Source organism: Pongo abelii, chromosome 20, assembly GCF_028885655.2.
Source record: "Pongo abelii isolate AG06213 chromosome 20, NHGRI_mPonAbe1-v2.0_pri, whole genome shotgun sequence".
In the NCBI taxonomy this organism is placed as follows: domain Eukaryota; kingdom Metazoa; phylum Chordata; class Mammalia; order Primates; family Hominidae; genus Pongo; species Pongo abelii.
Window position 1 is genome coordinate 1,969,688 of NC_072005.2, and position 13,419 is coordinate 1,983,106.

A 13,419-nucleotide genomic window follows, 5' to 3' on the forward strand; every position below is an offset into this window, starting at 1 on the left:
GGGTGGCTTGTCCACGGAGAATGAGGGATGTTCAGAGGGTCTGTCAGGTGTGGAGAGGGAGGAGATGGGTGTGGGGGGTGGCCCAGCACCTGCAGAGGCTCAGGATGGCTCGTCTACACACCTCCCATCCCGTCTCCTCCCCTCCTGGGGGCTGCCCCTGGCCTTGGAGAGCGGAGGATGTGCAGCTGCTCCTGGCCGGGGCGGGTGGCCCTGCCCTCTGGATCTGCGTCTGGGTGGACGAGTGGCCCTGTCCTCTGGGCCTGGGGGGGGGTGTCCCTGTCTCTCTGGGGCTGGGTGGGTGGGCCACCCTGTTGCTTGGGGCAGCGGCTTGCTTGTGTTACCCTCTCTGCTCAGGGACTCCCTCCCCATCCTGAGAGACACTGGGTGGGACACCAGGCCTGTGGCTGTTGTGCGAAAAGGAGTGTCACTGGTCCTCCCTCGGCTCTTGGGGTGCCGGTGTGGGCTTCTACCGTGACTCAGGTGCCCTCACCCCCAACTACTCCAGCCCCCAGCATGAATCCCCTTCCTGTCTCTGGATGGGCCTATCCTGGACATTTCACAGAAACAGGATCACACACTGCGTGGCCTTTTGTGTCCGGCGTCTCTCACTGAGCGTGACGTCCTCAAGGTGCATCTGCGCTGTGGCCTGGGTTGGAGCCTAGTGGGGTCCTGCTTCCATGTGTGCGCGACCTCACTGTGCTGTGTTGATCTTTCGTCTACTGATGGACACTGGCTGCTTCCACCTTTTGGCTGTGGTGAGTTGTGTTGGCTTTTGGAGGCATTTGTGTCCGGGCTTTTGTGTGGACATGTTTTTATTTCTCCTGGGAGTGGAGATGATAGTATTTTTGAAGGATTTGAAAGGCAGTGTCTTGGTTGTCCAGATGCTACCGTGTTGGACAGCTGGGTTAATAAGAGGTGTTTTCTCCTGGACGGTGCCAGGTCTTGAGGTCTGGAGGTGGACTGGCGTCGGGCTGCAGCTGGCCTTGCTGTGAGTGTGGCGTGGAGCTGTGGGGACAGCGCTGCTCTTAGCAGGCTGTCAGCGGTGCTCAGGGCAGACGCCCCCAGGGACTGGCGGCTCAGCTTCCCTGTGTGCATGTTGCTTGTGGTTGGTGAGGGAGGGACAGAGCTCGGTGCTAGGCTTTTCAGCCTGGCCAAGTGTCGCTGCCTGCCGTGGAGAGTGCCCCCCAGCTCCTCGCGGCCTCCCTCAGGCCCTGTCTGGAGCCCAGCATGGTGGGGACTGCAGGCCCTGCCTCGGGGTGCCCCTGCTGGCCGCCTCTGGTCCTGGGATTGGCTGCAGCCCCTGATTTTGAGCTTACGTTTCTAGGAGACTGCAGCGTGGCTTCCAGGTGTGTGTTGGTGTGGTCGCAGTCCCCTTGGCTGGGCCTGGCCTCCCCAAGCGGATGCTGGAGCACGAGGATCTGTCTCGGCTTCTCAGGAGGTCCTGCCCGTTCTCTGCGCATCGCTCTCACGGGCCCTTCTGCCTGCAGCTCCCAGGGCTGCAGCTGGTGGGGCCTGGGCCTCCTCCTGCTCCTTCACTGCAAGCGGAGCTGTGTTCATTCCATTCTTTCTTCACAGGGGCTGGGCGGGCTGGGGGTGCCAGGGAGGCCAGGGGTCCGCGCTCACGCCTGTTTCCTCTTTCAGTTGGAGAGAGGCGATTTCCTCTCAGAAGAGTGGAGGGAGCGAATCGCCAACACGAGGTATGGCCAGCGTGGGGCATGCAGGGCATGTGGGGTGTGCACTCACAGGCGGGTGGTGGCCGTGGCGCCGGGGACCGGGAGCAGTCACTCGGCTCCTGTGCTGGCTGTGGCAGGAAAGAGGCCGGTGGGGACAGGAAGGGTGCCTTTCCCTCATGCTGGATCTCCCTCTGCGGGCGCGCAGAGCAGATGTGCCCAGCAGAGCCCCTGTCGGCCCTGCAGACCCTGCTGGCAGTGAGCCCGTTCCTGCTGCCTGCCCCCTTGACTTTGGGACACTGTGGGCCCCTCTCGCCTGGGTTCCTGGGCCTCCTCCCCGCCCAGGCTTGGTCTGGGGGTCTGTCTCCATCCATCCCTTCTGGAGTGGCTTACACCCACACAGCGCGATGAGGGCTGCTCGAGGGAGTGGCCCCTCCTGGTCCCAAAAGCCATCTCTGCACTGCCTGGGCTTGCCCTTCCGCGCCACCTCGCACCTGGGCCCGGGAGTTCAGGGCACTGTCCAGGTCCGTCCCCACAGCCACCTGTTTGTCCTGGTGGCCACCGGCTCTGTGTGGCTGGGCTGGGCCCCCGTGCTTTCCACTGCCCAGCCTGGGTGTGGCCACGGCGCTCCAGCGTCTGCCAGGGACCCTGGAGGCCCAAGGCGCTTGTGAGGGCAGCCAGGGAGGTGGGGTCAGCAGCTGGCTGGGCCCTGCTCCCCCAGTCCCGCCATCCTCCCTGCTCCCCTCATCCTCCCAGCATTCTTTGTCCTCCCTGCGCCCCTCGTCCTCCCCGCATTCCTCGTCCTCCCCGCGTTCCTCGTCCTCCCCGCGTTCCTCGTCCTCTCCGCGTTCCTCGTCCTCCCCCCGTTCCTCGTCCTCCCCGCGTTCCTCGTCCTGCCCGCGTTCCTCGTCCTCCCCGCATTCCTCGTCCTCCCCGCGCCCCTCGTCTTCCCCGTATTCCTCGTCCTCCCCATGCCTGTCATCTTCCCTGTATTCCTCATTCTCCCTGCATTCCTCGTCCTCCCTGCGCCTGTCGTCCTCCCCGCTCCCCTCATTCTCCCCGCGCCCCTCCTTCTCCCTGCATTCCTCATCCTCCCCATGCCCCTTGTCCTCCCCGCACCCCTCATCCTCCCCGCCCCCTCGCTCCTGCTGTCTTCCCTGTGCTTTTCTTCCTCGGGTGTGCTCGTGGCTTGTGGTTGAGTGTCCCCCACGGACAAGGTTTGGGGAACAAGTAGAAAATGGGGGTTTCTTTTCCCAAAAGGTTCCTAGGTTTGCTTTCCTGTGTGAACTTCCATTTGGGTTGGGGCGCTGTGCCCGCCGGCGGGTGTTCTGCCATCTGGAGGGAATCGTGCTGACCATGGGGTGGTGGTGGGAGCGCAGGGGCACCTGCAGCGGTCAGGCTGTGATTGCTGTCTTGTAACAAACTCTTAAGAAGCCGAGAGATTTCTGGCGTCCCGTTGACATCTGGGCTCGGCCCAGGCTCTCACAGTTCCTCTCCAGGAGCTGCCAGCCTCGCTGCCTTGTCAGGCAGACCCAGCCCTAGGCTCAGCCTGCTCTGGCTCTGGGCACAGCGTGCAGGTCTTGACCAGGAGGGACTCCTCCCACAGGCTACCCACTGGTTGTGGGACTTTGCACTCTTATCTGGCCTCATCCTCTTTTCCCTTTCCTGGGTCTGAACCACGATGGTGGTGGCTTTGGAGATGGGCATCATGGAGCTTCCTTCTCTGAACACCCAGTTACCCAGGTCTTTCTGGCTCACACCGCTCAGCCACCTTGGCCACCTGAGCTCAGCCGACCTCACGTCTAGCCTCCCTAAGTGCGGTCCTGAGTGGGGAACACAGGCAGCCCCGGGACCCTCATTTGAGGATGGGAAAGCTGTGCTGAGCCTGCAAGGGAGCCTCTGGTTCCCCTGTCCTTGCCAGGGTGTCTGAAACGCTGCCAGGGGCGCCTCACCTGGGGCCCGTTGTCTGCGGTCTCTGCAGCAGTTGAGCGGGAGCCTCTGCTTGGCGCCCCCTGTTGCAGTCCAGCCCCGTGCTGGGCCTCTGTTTTTGGCCACCCGCCTTCTTCCCTTGGCCTGTGGGTCCTTCACGGCTGCTCTTCCCACCTTGCGTGGGCTGCTCGTGAACCTTCCCAGATCACTGGACTCCAAGATTCACAATAAGAGACTTGGTCACGAATCCCGCCCCCTCTGTTTTTGGCCCCACTCAGAAGAGGCCGCAGTTGCCTTTTCCCTGCACCTGAAACCCACGGCGTGCGCTCGGCTGCGTGGGCTCAGCCCTGGAGGTGGCGGGCGGGTGTGGGCAGGGCCTAGCACCGACAGCAGCGGTTGGTGGCTGCGCCGGGTGGCTGTGCCCGTGAGAGGAGCCTTCATGGCACTGAACTGGAGTATTGTTTTGCAGTGTTATATTTGTGAATAATTTTGCCTTTGGTCCTGAGGTGGATCACCAGCTGAAGGAGCGGTTTGCAAACATGAAGGAAGGTAAGGCGCCCTCCTTGCCGGTCTGTGCTGGTGTGACATGATTGAGGAAGGGCGGCCAGGAGGTCCCCGCAGGGTGTCCTGCAGAAGGCAGCTCAGACTTGGGGTCTTTAGTCCCCTTGGAGCCAGGTGGTCTTCCTTCATGCTTTTTTTTTCTTTTTTTATTGAGACAGTTTTGCTCTGTCCCCCAGGCTGGAGTGTAGTGGCACAATCTCTGCTCACTGCAACCTCCGCCTCCTGGGTTCAAGCGATTCTTGTGCGCCAGTCTCCCGAGTAGCTGGGACTACGGGTCTGTGCCACCATACTCAGCTAATTTTTGTTTTTATTTACTTTTTGAGACGGAGTCTCACTGTGTCCCCCAGGCTGGAGTGCAGTGGCACGATCTCAGCTCACTGCAACCTGCCTCCCAGGTTCAAGCAATTCTCCTGCCTCAGCCTCCCAAGTAGCTGGGATTACAGGCACATGCCACCATGCCTGGCTAATTTTTGTACTTTTAGTAGAGACGGGGTTTCACCATGTTGACCACGCTGGTCTCGAACTCCCGACCTCAGGTGATCTGCCCGCGTCGGCCTCCCAAAATTTTGGGATTACAGGCGTGAGCCATTGTGCCCAGCCCTGGAACCTTCTTGAGTTGAGCCTGCAGCTTGCTTATGGCCAGCTGACCACCCAGGGGCAAGAGTCCCCTTTATTCTTGACCTAAGCACATGGAACTCGGTATCCGTACTGAGCAGGAGTGGGGCTCTCAGCTGTTTTGTTTTCTCCCTCCGGAGAAAGGTCACCAGGCCCATGCAGGGCCCTTCATGCTGTTTTCTGAACCCCAAGCCCTGGCGTAGTTTCAGGAGCAGAGAACTCAGCCCATGACATCGATTCCAGTCTTGCAGTTGAGGGTGGGACCCAGACCACACTCTGTGGATTGTCCCTTCCCTAAACATGGAGACTGAGCCTGCCATTGTCTCCCAACCCCCGCCAGCCCTCCAGCAGGACGTAGGGCAGGTTTGGGGTCTTCTTGAGGAGATTGTGCTGCCTGCCTTCCTAGGCTCTCCACCAACCCCTGCAGCAAGCACCACCTCCTCTGTGCCCTGGCGGACGTGGCTTCCAAAGCCACTGCTGGGCTCGAAGACAGGTGCTCTGGGGGTACCCCCTCTTCTTCCCAACTGCTCCCCACCTGTCCTCTCTAGGGAGGCCTCCAGAGGCTAGGGGAGAACTGTGGTGGGCTCCTCAGGCCTCCCAAACAAAACCCAGAGGGTCTGCAGCTGCCTTCAGCACCAACGCCCCACAACCTGGGGGTTTGAGGGGTGCTTGTGTGCCTGTGTCTGTGTGTGTGTGTCTGTGTCTCTGTGCATGCCTGTATCTCTGTGTGTGTGCCTGTGTGCCTGCGTGTCTGTGTGCGTGTCTCTGTGCGTGCCTGTGCGTGCGTGCCTGTGTCTGCATGTCTGTGCCTGTGTGCATGCCTGTGTGTGTGCCCGTGTGCCTCCGTGTCTATGTGTCTGCTTGTTTGTGTGTGTGCATGCATGCCTGCGTCTGTGTGCGTCTGTGTGCCTTGCGAGTTTGTTTGCATATCTGTGTGTGTGTGTGTGTGTGTGCGTGTGGCAGTGGTGTTTCTGACTTATCTTAGAACCACACGAGGACACCATGCTTTCCTGCCCAGTTGCCCCCACACCCCAGCAGCACTGCGGGCCTCCCTGCACCCTGCAGGCAGCTCCTGTCACCCCCTCCATGGTCCCCGTACCCGCTGCCCTAGAACGCCTCTTCTGGCTGTTTCTCGCCAGCTTTCTCTGCACGCTCAGATGTGGTGGCTGAGTCAGGGTACTGCAGTGGCGTCTTCTGTCCGGCCCCTCCCTGTTTTGAACATGTCCAGTGAAGGGCAGGTGGCCAGCAGCGCTGATTCTAGGGGCCCTGATGGTCCCAGACGTGCCCATGAGCATTTGTTAGCCTGGCTCTGCAACCATTAGACATGGCCCTGCTCATGTTTGAGGTCCTCTCGTAGGGATACTGGCCTAACCTGTGTGCCCAGCCTGGCCCTGGAACCGCCCTTCCTGCTCCTCCTGAGGGGAGTGGTGTGTCGAATGCCAGGCCTGGGCTGGCGCAGCATCCAGGGGAGGAGAGCTGGGATGGGGTGGGGTGTGCGTGTGTTTAAATGGATCCATTTTGACTTTTAATTTTTTTTTTTTTTTGAGATGGAGTCTCGCTCTGTCGCCCAGGCTGGAGTGCAGTGGCGCAATTTCTGGTCACTGCAAGCTCCGCCTCCCAGGTTCATGCCATTCTCCTGCCTCAGCCTCCCGAGTAGCTGGGACTACAGGCGCCCACCACCACACCTGGCTAATTTTTTTGTATTTTTAGTAGAGACGGGGTTTCACCTTGTTAGCCAGGATGCTCTCAATCTCCTGAGCTCGTGATCTGCCTGCCTTGGCCTCCCAAAGTGCTGGGTTACAGGCGTGAGCCACTGCACCTGGCCCACATTTTGACTTTTATGATTACCTTCTTTATATATGTAAAAACAGAAGGCTCTGTTTCTCTCAGTCCTGCGAAGTTTGGCTCCTAAAAGCATTAACACGAAGTTCTTCCTGCAGCATACACAAAATGGCCCCATAGTGACTGTTGATAGTGATACTGACACTTAGCAGCAGCCTTGCAGGTGCCTGGCTAACATTTTTGTATTTTTAGTAGAGACGGGGTTTCACCGTGTCGGTCAGAGTGAGGCTGAAGGTGTCCATCCGGTCTGTTTGTCTTTGCATTTATCACTGACAGTCAGGTAGAATCCCAGGGTTCACAGGTATTTGAAATAATTCTTTTCGCATGACTGTTTCCAGTTTGCATCTACAGTTAGGTTTTGTTCCTGTTTGTGTACAGCTTGGGGGTTTGCTCTTTCTGCCTCTCAAACCTTAGTTTTTTGTTTTTGTTTTTGTTTTTTTTTGAGACAGGGTCTCTATCCTTGGCCCAGGCTGGAGTGCACTGGTGTGATCATAGCTCCCTGCAGCCTTGACCTCCTGGGCTCAAGTAATCCTCCTGCCCCAGCCTCCCGAGTAGCTGGGATCACAGGCATGCACATCATCATGCCCAGCTAATTTTTTATTTTAATTTTTTGTAGAGATGGGGTCTCCCTATGTCCCAGGCTGGTCTGGAACTTCTGGCCCATCTGCCCGTCCTGGCCTCCCACAATGCTGGGTTTACAGGCTTAGCCTCTGCGCCTGGCAGCGTAGTAGGTTTTTTTTTCTTTTGAGGCAGAGTCTCTCTCTATCGCCCAGGCTGGAGCGCAGTGGCGCGATCTCGACTCAACTGCAGCTTCCACCTCCCAGGTTCAAGTGATTCTCCTGCCTCAGCCTCCCGAGTTGCTGGGATTACAGGCACAAGCCACCACCCCTGGCTAATTTTTGTATTTTTAGTAGAGATGGGGTTTCACCATGTTGGCCAGGCTGGTGTGGATCTTTTGACCTTGTGATCTGCCCACCTTGGCCTCCCAAAATGCTGGGATTATAGGTGTGAGCCACCACGCCCGGCCAGCGTAGTGGGTTTTGAAGAAACTGCTGTACACACGTTGGCTGGCCTTGCCTTCCTCGTTTAACAGGAAATCCTGGGAATCACGTTGGACAGCGCAAGCTCCTTTCCTGGACACATCTCGTAGCAATGGCTGCCCAGGGCTCTTCCACAGCCGCGTCCCCAGCTGGGCTGAATTGCTCCTGTTTCGGGAGGTTCCTCTGCAGAGCCCATTTCACGTGGGGAAGCCCTGGCTCAGGGTCCAGGCTGCTGCAATTTTGTGAGGACCTGAGAACCCCCCCACCCTTTTTTTTTTTTTTGAGACAGAGTCTTGCGCTATCATCCAGGCTGGAGTGCAGTGGCGCCATCTCAGCTCACTGCAAGCTCCACCTCCCGGGTTCACGCCATTCTCCTGCCTCAGCCTCCCGAGTAGCTGGGACTACAGGTGCCCGCCACCACGCCCAGCTAATTTTTTGTATTTTTAGTAGAGACGGGGTTTCACGGTGTTAGCCAGGATGGTCCTGGTCTCCTGACCTTGTGATCCACTGGCCTTGGCCTCCCAAAGTGCTGGGATTACAGGCATGAGCCACCGCACCCGGGGTTTTTTTTGGTGGGGGAGGATTGAGTCTCACTCTGTCATTCATGCTGGAGTGCAGTGGCGCTATCTCAGCTCACTGCAACCTCCGCCTCCCAGTTCAAGTAATTCTTCTGGCTCAGCCTCCCGAGTAGCTGGGATTATAGATGCGCGCCACCACACCTGGCTAATTTTTGTATTTTTTTAGTAGAGACAGGGTTTTACCCTGTTAGCCAGGCTGGCCTCGGGTGATCCACCTGCCTCAGCCTCCCAAAGTGCTGGGATTACAGGCATGAGCCACTGCATCCCGCCGAGAATGTTTTTTAAAGAAGCATTATTTGTAGGAGGTTGGGCGTGATGGCTCACTTGAGGTCAGGAGTTCCAGAGAAGCCTGGCCAGCAGGGTGAAACCCGCTCTCTACTAAAAATACAAAAATTAGCCAGGTGTGGTGGTGCGCAGCTGTAATCACAGCTACTCATGAGGCTGAGGCAGGAGAACCGCTTGAACCAGGGAGGTGGAGGTTGCAGTGAGCCGGGAGACTCTGTCTCAAAAAAAAAAAAAAAAAGAAAGTTATTTGTAGGATAGGCTTAAACTTGGAAGGTGTTTCCTAGTGTTGCTTGTAGGCAGGTGGACAGGACCCGGAGCCCAGCGTGTGTGTGTTCTGTGTAGTCGTTCCTTCTCTGTCACCTTGAGTGGTGTCTGCTCTTCTGTTTCCTCTCCCCTGTGTGGCAGTAAGCAGTATCTGTGTTTCAGGTGGCAGAATTGTGTCCTCGAAACCCTTTGCACCTCTGAACTTCAGAATAAACAGTAGAAACTTGAGTGGTAAGAAACTTTCATGTTGTTAATGATTAACACGGGTAATTTTAACCATCTGACATGCAGTATTCTTAGGTCCCTCTTCCTAGACCCTGTGGACACTGGGGCTGGATCCTTCTGTGGGGTGGGGCTGTCCTGGGCAGTGCAGGGTGCTGAACAGCGTCCCTGGCGTCCGCCCACTCCATGCCAGGAGCACTCCTGGTCGCGACAGCCACACACGTCCCCATAGAGCACTGCATGCCATGGGGATAGAATCACTCCTGGGGGAGACCCCAGCTTTGAGGGGAGGTGTGAAAGATTTACGGGACTTTTGTGGACAGAGACAGGCCCGCGGTGGGAAGGAGCCGGCCCCTCCCCTGCCCGCCTCGTTGTGCTGCGTGCTCTGTCAGCTCCTGGCCCTGCGGGGCAGCACAGCCTCCTCTGAGGGGCTTTCCTGAGGAGTGCCCACCCAGGAGGTGCCTGTGTTGCTGGGTGCTGGCCATTCTTGCAGCCATGATCTAAGTCGCTTCCAGATCTTCTCCCCCTCCTTTTCCATTCCACTCAGCTGGGTTTGTGGCTGTTTTTCTGAGGTTAGAGGGGCCCAGGCCGGGTGTTGTTGAATGGTGCACCTCCCTGGGCCGGCCTCTGTGGGCCACTGTGGCCTGACTCAGTGTGGGAGAAGAGGGAAGATGTGCAGCTCAGGCTTCTGTCCCCACGCCTGCCCTTGGGTGGGTGAGGTCTGCATGGAGGGGCTGTGGGCAGGCGCAGGCCCAGCCTCACCTGTGGCTTCCGCAGACATCGGCACCATCATGCGTGTGGTGGAGCTCTCGCCCCTGAAGGGCTCGGTGTCGTGGACGGGGAAGCCAGTCTCCTACTACCTGCACACTATCGACCGCACCATAGTGAGTATCTCGCTGTGCCCCAGCCGCAGGGCCGTCCTGGCCTTCACCCCGCCCACGTCACACCTCCCTCCTTTCTCATGTGGCCCCAGAGCCCTCAACGACCCCCGCCCCTGAGCTCAGGCCCAGCTCCTCAAGGCCCTTCAGTACTGCTCACACCGCAGGACCCACCAGCGTCCTCCCAGGCGCTGGGCATGTCCTGGGTGAGGGCTGAATGCTGTCTCCCCTAGTCTATGCTCAGCTCCTGGGGTGGGGCGGGGCCATCAGAGTGATGCGTGACCATAAGGGTCCTGGCTGCCATATCCAGAGGCCCCTGTGAATAGGAGTCCCACGTCCCTGTTCCCAGCTCCCCTCCATGTGAGAGGGTCCTGAGCGGGGAGACACCAGGGTCCATGGGTGGGGTCTGGGTTGCTTCTTCCCTCCCTGTGTTCCCCAGAGTCCTCTGACATGGCCCTGGGCCAGTGTGCAGCCTGCCTGCCTCCCACGATGGTTCCCCCCACGGCATGAGTATCCCGAGCCTCCTGGCATGTGGGCAGCGCCGGCCCTCCAGGGCTGGGAGGCGTCCTCTGGTCTCTTTCCCGTCCTTCGGTTGGGCACTCTGTTCCTGTTATTGGGGTAGCGGTGGTTTTCCTTACGGTGGTGCTGGTGTGTCTGGACCCTCACTGTCCAGTGCTCGGAGCCTCCACTAGAGCCTTCCTGGGGAGCGCTGGTGCCGTCTGGGGACCGACAGCCCCAGGCAGATGCACCCTGCCCTCCCACTGCTCCCCCAAGGGCCCTGGGACGAGAGGCATGGTGAGCTGAGGCTGAGGCTCTGGGGGCTTCGCCTACTGTGTGGCCCCCAGCCCCACGCAGTGCTGCTGCTTCAGCTGCCCTGGCGCTGATGCTCTCGGCGCGGCCCCTCGCCTTCTCCTCTGAGGCGGGCGCGGTGCTTTTGTGCAGAAAGCCCTCCCTCTTCCAGAAGCAGAGACACATCCCAGGGCCCTGTATCTGTTCTGAAGGCTTAAACCAGCCCCGCCCACCCGTCGCGTGCTGGTGAATTGAGGGTGACGCCTGGCCACAGCTGGGTTAGTCACATCCGCGTTTGCTGCTGGGGGGCTCCAGCTGCATGCCTGCTGTCCCCAGATACCAGAACAGCCTCCCCCTCCACTGTCCAGGGAGCTGATGTTACCTGGTTGTCCAGACAAATCCGAACAGAGATTGGGACTCCCTTCTAATAAGGGTTCTTTTTCTTCTTTTCAGCTTGAAAACTATTTTTCTAGTCTGAAAAACCCAAAACTCAGGGTAAGTTTGTGTGTTTTTTCTCTTGGGTTAATAACACGCACGCACTGATGTGGGGAAACGCAAAGCCGTGCGCAGCCGGGTTCAGGAGCCATGACTGGAGCACAGCCCTGCCGCCCTTCAGGGTCCGGCCCAGTGCCCTTTCCCGCCTCCTTCCTGCTCCTCCCCACTGTCACTCCTGGTCCTCTCCCTACCCTTTCCTCTCTGTCCTCCCCCTCTTCCTCTCCTCTCCCAGCCCTTTTCTCTCACCATTCGATCTCTCTCTCTCTCCCACCCTCCCTCTCTGTTTCTCTCTCTCTCCCACGCTCTCTCTCTTTCTCTCCATGCTTTGCCTTGTGTTTGATAGTTTGGTCTGGGCCATCCTTCTCCTTGTTAATACCTATTTTTGGGGAGGTGGCTTGGTTTAGGTTTGGTGGTGGGGTGAGTTGCACTGAAGGGCTGGGTGGGTGAAAAGCTTGTGTGTCACTGCTGGCTGCCCCCTCTTGAGGCGTGGGGTGCCACACATGTGCGCTTGTCCCACCCTCGGTGCAGAGTGCAGCTCCTGGGCCCCTGCGCCCTGCATGCGCTGCACCTTTGGAAGCAGGGCTGTCCCCTCCTCTCCCACCTTAAAGCAGCAGTGGGAAAGCCTGGCTCGGGAGCCACAGTGGCCACCCTGCCTGCTGGCGCTTCTGCAGCCTCAGATTTGCCTGCTTATTTGCCACCAAAGCTGAGAGGATGTTAGTCCAGGCGTCCTTTCGTTTTGGAGGGTCAGACAAGACCAGCGTGCAGAGAACCCCATACAGGAAGGGCTCTGTCACTGCCTGGATTTGTAGCCAGGGCTGGGCTCCGACCCGGCCTCAGAGCGTGGTACCCCTCGGGGGCCTTCTGTCCTTCCCACCATGCTTAGGGGGATGTGGGTCTTCCCTGGAGAGCAGGGAACAGCCCGAGGTGGCCGGCGCACCCTGTGTTCTCCTTCCCGTGGGTCACGCCCTCCACTAACTCTCACATCAGAGAACTTGTGCGCGGCGTCCCCCATGTGGGCCTCAGTGCCTTTCGAAGAGAGGAGAGGGCAGGGAGGCTGCGGGCTGTGGCTTCTAGGTCCTGCTGCCTGAGGGGCTTCTCGTCTCCTGTCTTGGATGTGGTTCTTTCTCTGGCTCACAGTCTGGCTTCTTACTGACGAGCCTCTGTGATTGTGGGAGTGGCTGTGAATGCCGTCATCCATGCCCACGGGTCACGTCCTGGCCTGCGGGGCCCCAAGCAGCCCACTGCTGTCTCTGGGCCTCAGTTTCCTGATTGCTGCCACAGAGGACTTGCAGTGGACAGAGTTGGGCCTGTGGCCCCCTCGAGTCTGAGCTCCACGTGCCTCTCGGTGCAGGAGGGCTGTGGGCAGCGCTGGGGCTTCCTGTGGCTCAACCTGCTCTCCTTCCAGGAGGAACAGGAGGCAGCCCGGCGCCGCCAGCAGCGTGAGAGCAAGAGCAACGCGGCCACGCCCACTAAGGGCCCAGAGGGCAAGGTGGCCGGCCCCGCCGACGCCCCCATGGTAAGGCCCCAGCCTGGCTCCTGCTGCTGGAGGGCACCCGCCCCCTGCCCGGGAGACCCCATTGGCAGAAGGCTCTGCGCCCACCCCTGTTCTTCCCTTGTGTCCTCCAGGACTCTGGTGCTGAGGAAGAGAAGGCGGGAGCAGCCACCGTGAAGAAGCCGTCTCCCTCCAAAGCCCGCAAGAAGAAGCTAAACAAGAAGGGGAGGAAGATGGCCGGCCGCAAGCGCGGGCGCCCCAAGAAGATGAACACTGCGAACCCCGAGCGGAAGCCCAAGAAGAACCAAACTGCACTGGATGCCCTGCACGCTCAGACCGTGTCTCAGACGGCGGCTTCCTCGCCCCAGGGTGAGCCACCCCCACGCCACGGCCCCCGCTCTCCCCGAGTGCAGATGCCTGGGGTCCCCTTTGCTGGGACGCCGCCCTCCTGAGCCCCGGCTGTTCAGGGTGTCCCTGGAGCCTTCCTGGTGTGGCTGTGCCTTCAGGGTGGCCCCATCCTAAGGGGTTGCTGGGCACCTGCCCCGTGCTGATGCCTCTGCCCTCCGCTCTCCTGACCCACCCCGTGCTGACGCCTGCCCTCTGCTCTCCCAACCTGCCCCGTGCTGACGCCTGCCCTCTGCTCTCCCGACCTGCCCCGTGCTGACGCCTGCCCTCTGCTCTCCCGACCTGCCCCGTGCTGACGCCTGCCCTCTGCTCTCCCGACCTGCCCCGTGCTGACGCCTGCCCTCTGCTCTCCCG

General features: G+C 59.6%; 1 protein-coding gene across 6 annotated transcripts in view; it reads left to right on the forward strand.

Moving 5' to 3' along the window:
• The window catches only part of DOT1L (DOT1 like histone lysine methyltransferase), a 70,286-nt gene that overhangs the window by 35,095 nt on the left and 21,772 nt on the right, over positions 1-13,419 (forward strand). For all 6 annotated transcript variants that reach the window (XR_008516321.2, XR_008516322.2, XM_024237254.3 and 3 more), the window contains 7 exons: positions 1,642-1,697; positions 4,069-4,148; positions 8,947-9,015; positions 9,784-9,890; positions 11,127-11,168; positions 12,574-12,684; positions 12,795-13,029. Coding sequence is in view for 4 of the 6 variants with exons in the window: in XM_024237254.3 (XP_024093022.2) it covers positions 1,642-1,697; positions 4,069-4,148; positions 8,947-9,015; positions 9,784-9,890; positions 11,127-11,168; positions 12,574-12,684; positions 12,795-13,029 (700 nt within the window). In the remaining 2 variants the exon portion in view is untranslated. The remainder of the gene's footprint in view (positions 1-1,641; positions 1,698-4,068; positions 4,149-8,946; positions 9,016-9,783; positions 9,891-11,126; positions 11,169-12,573; positions 12,685-12,794; positions 13,030-13,419) is intronic.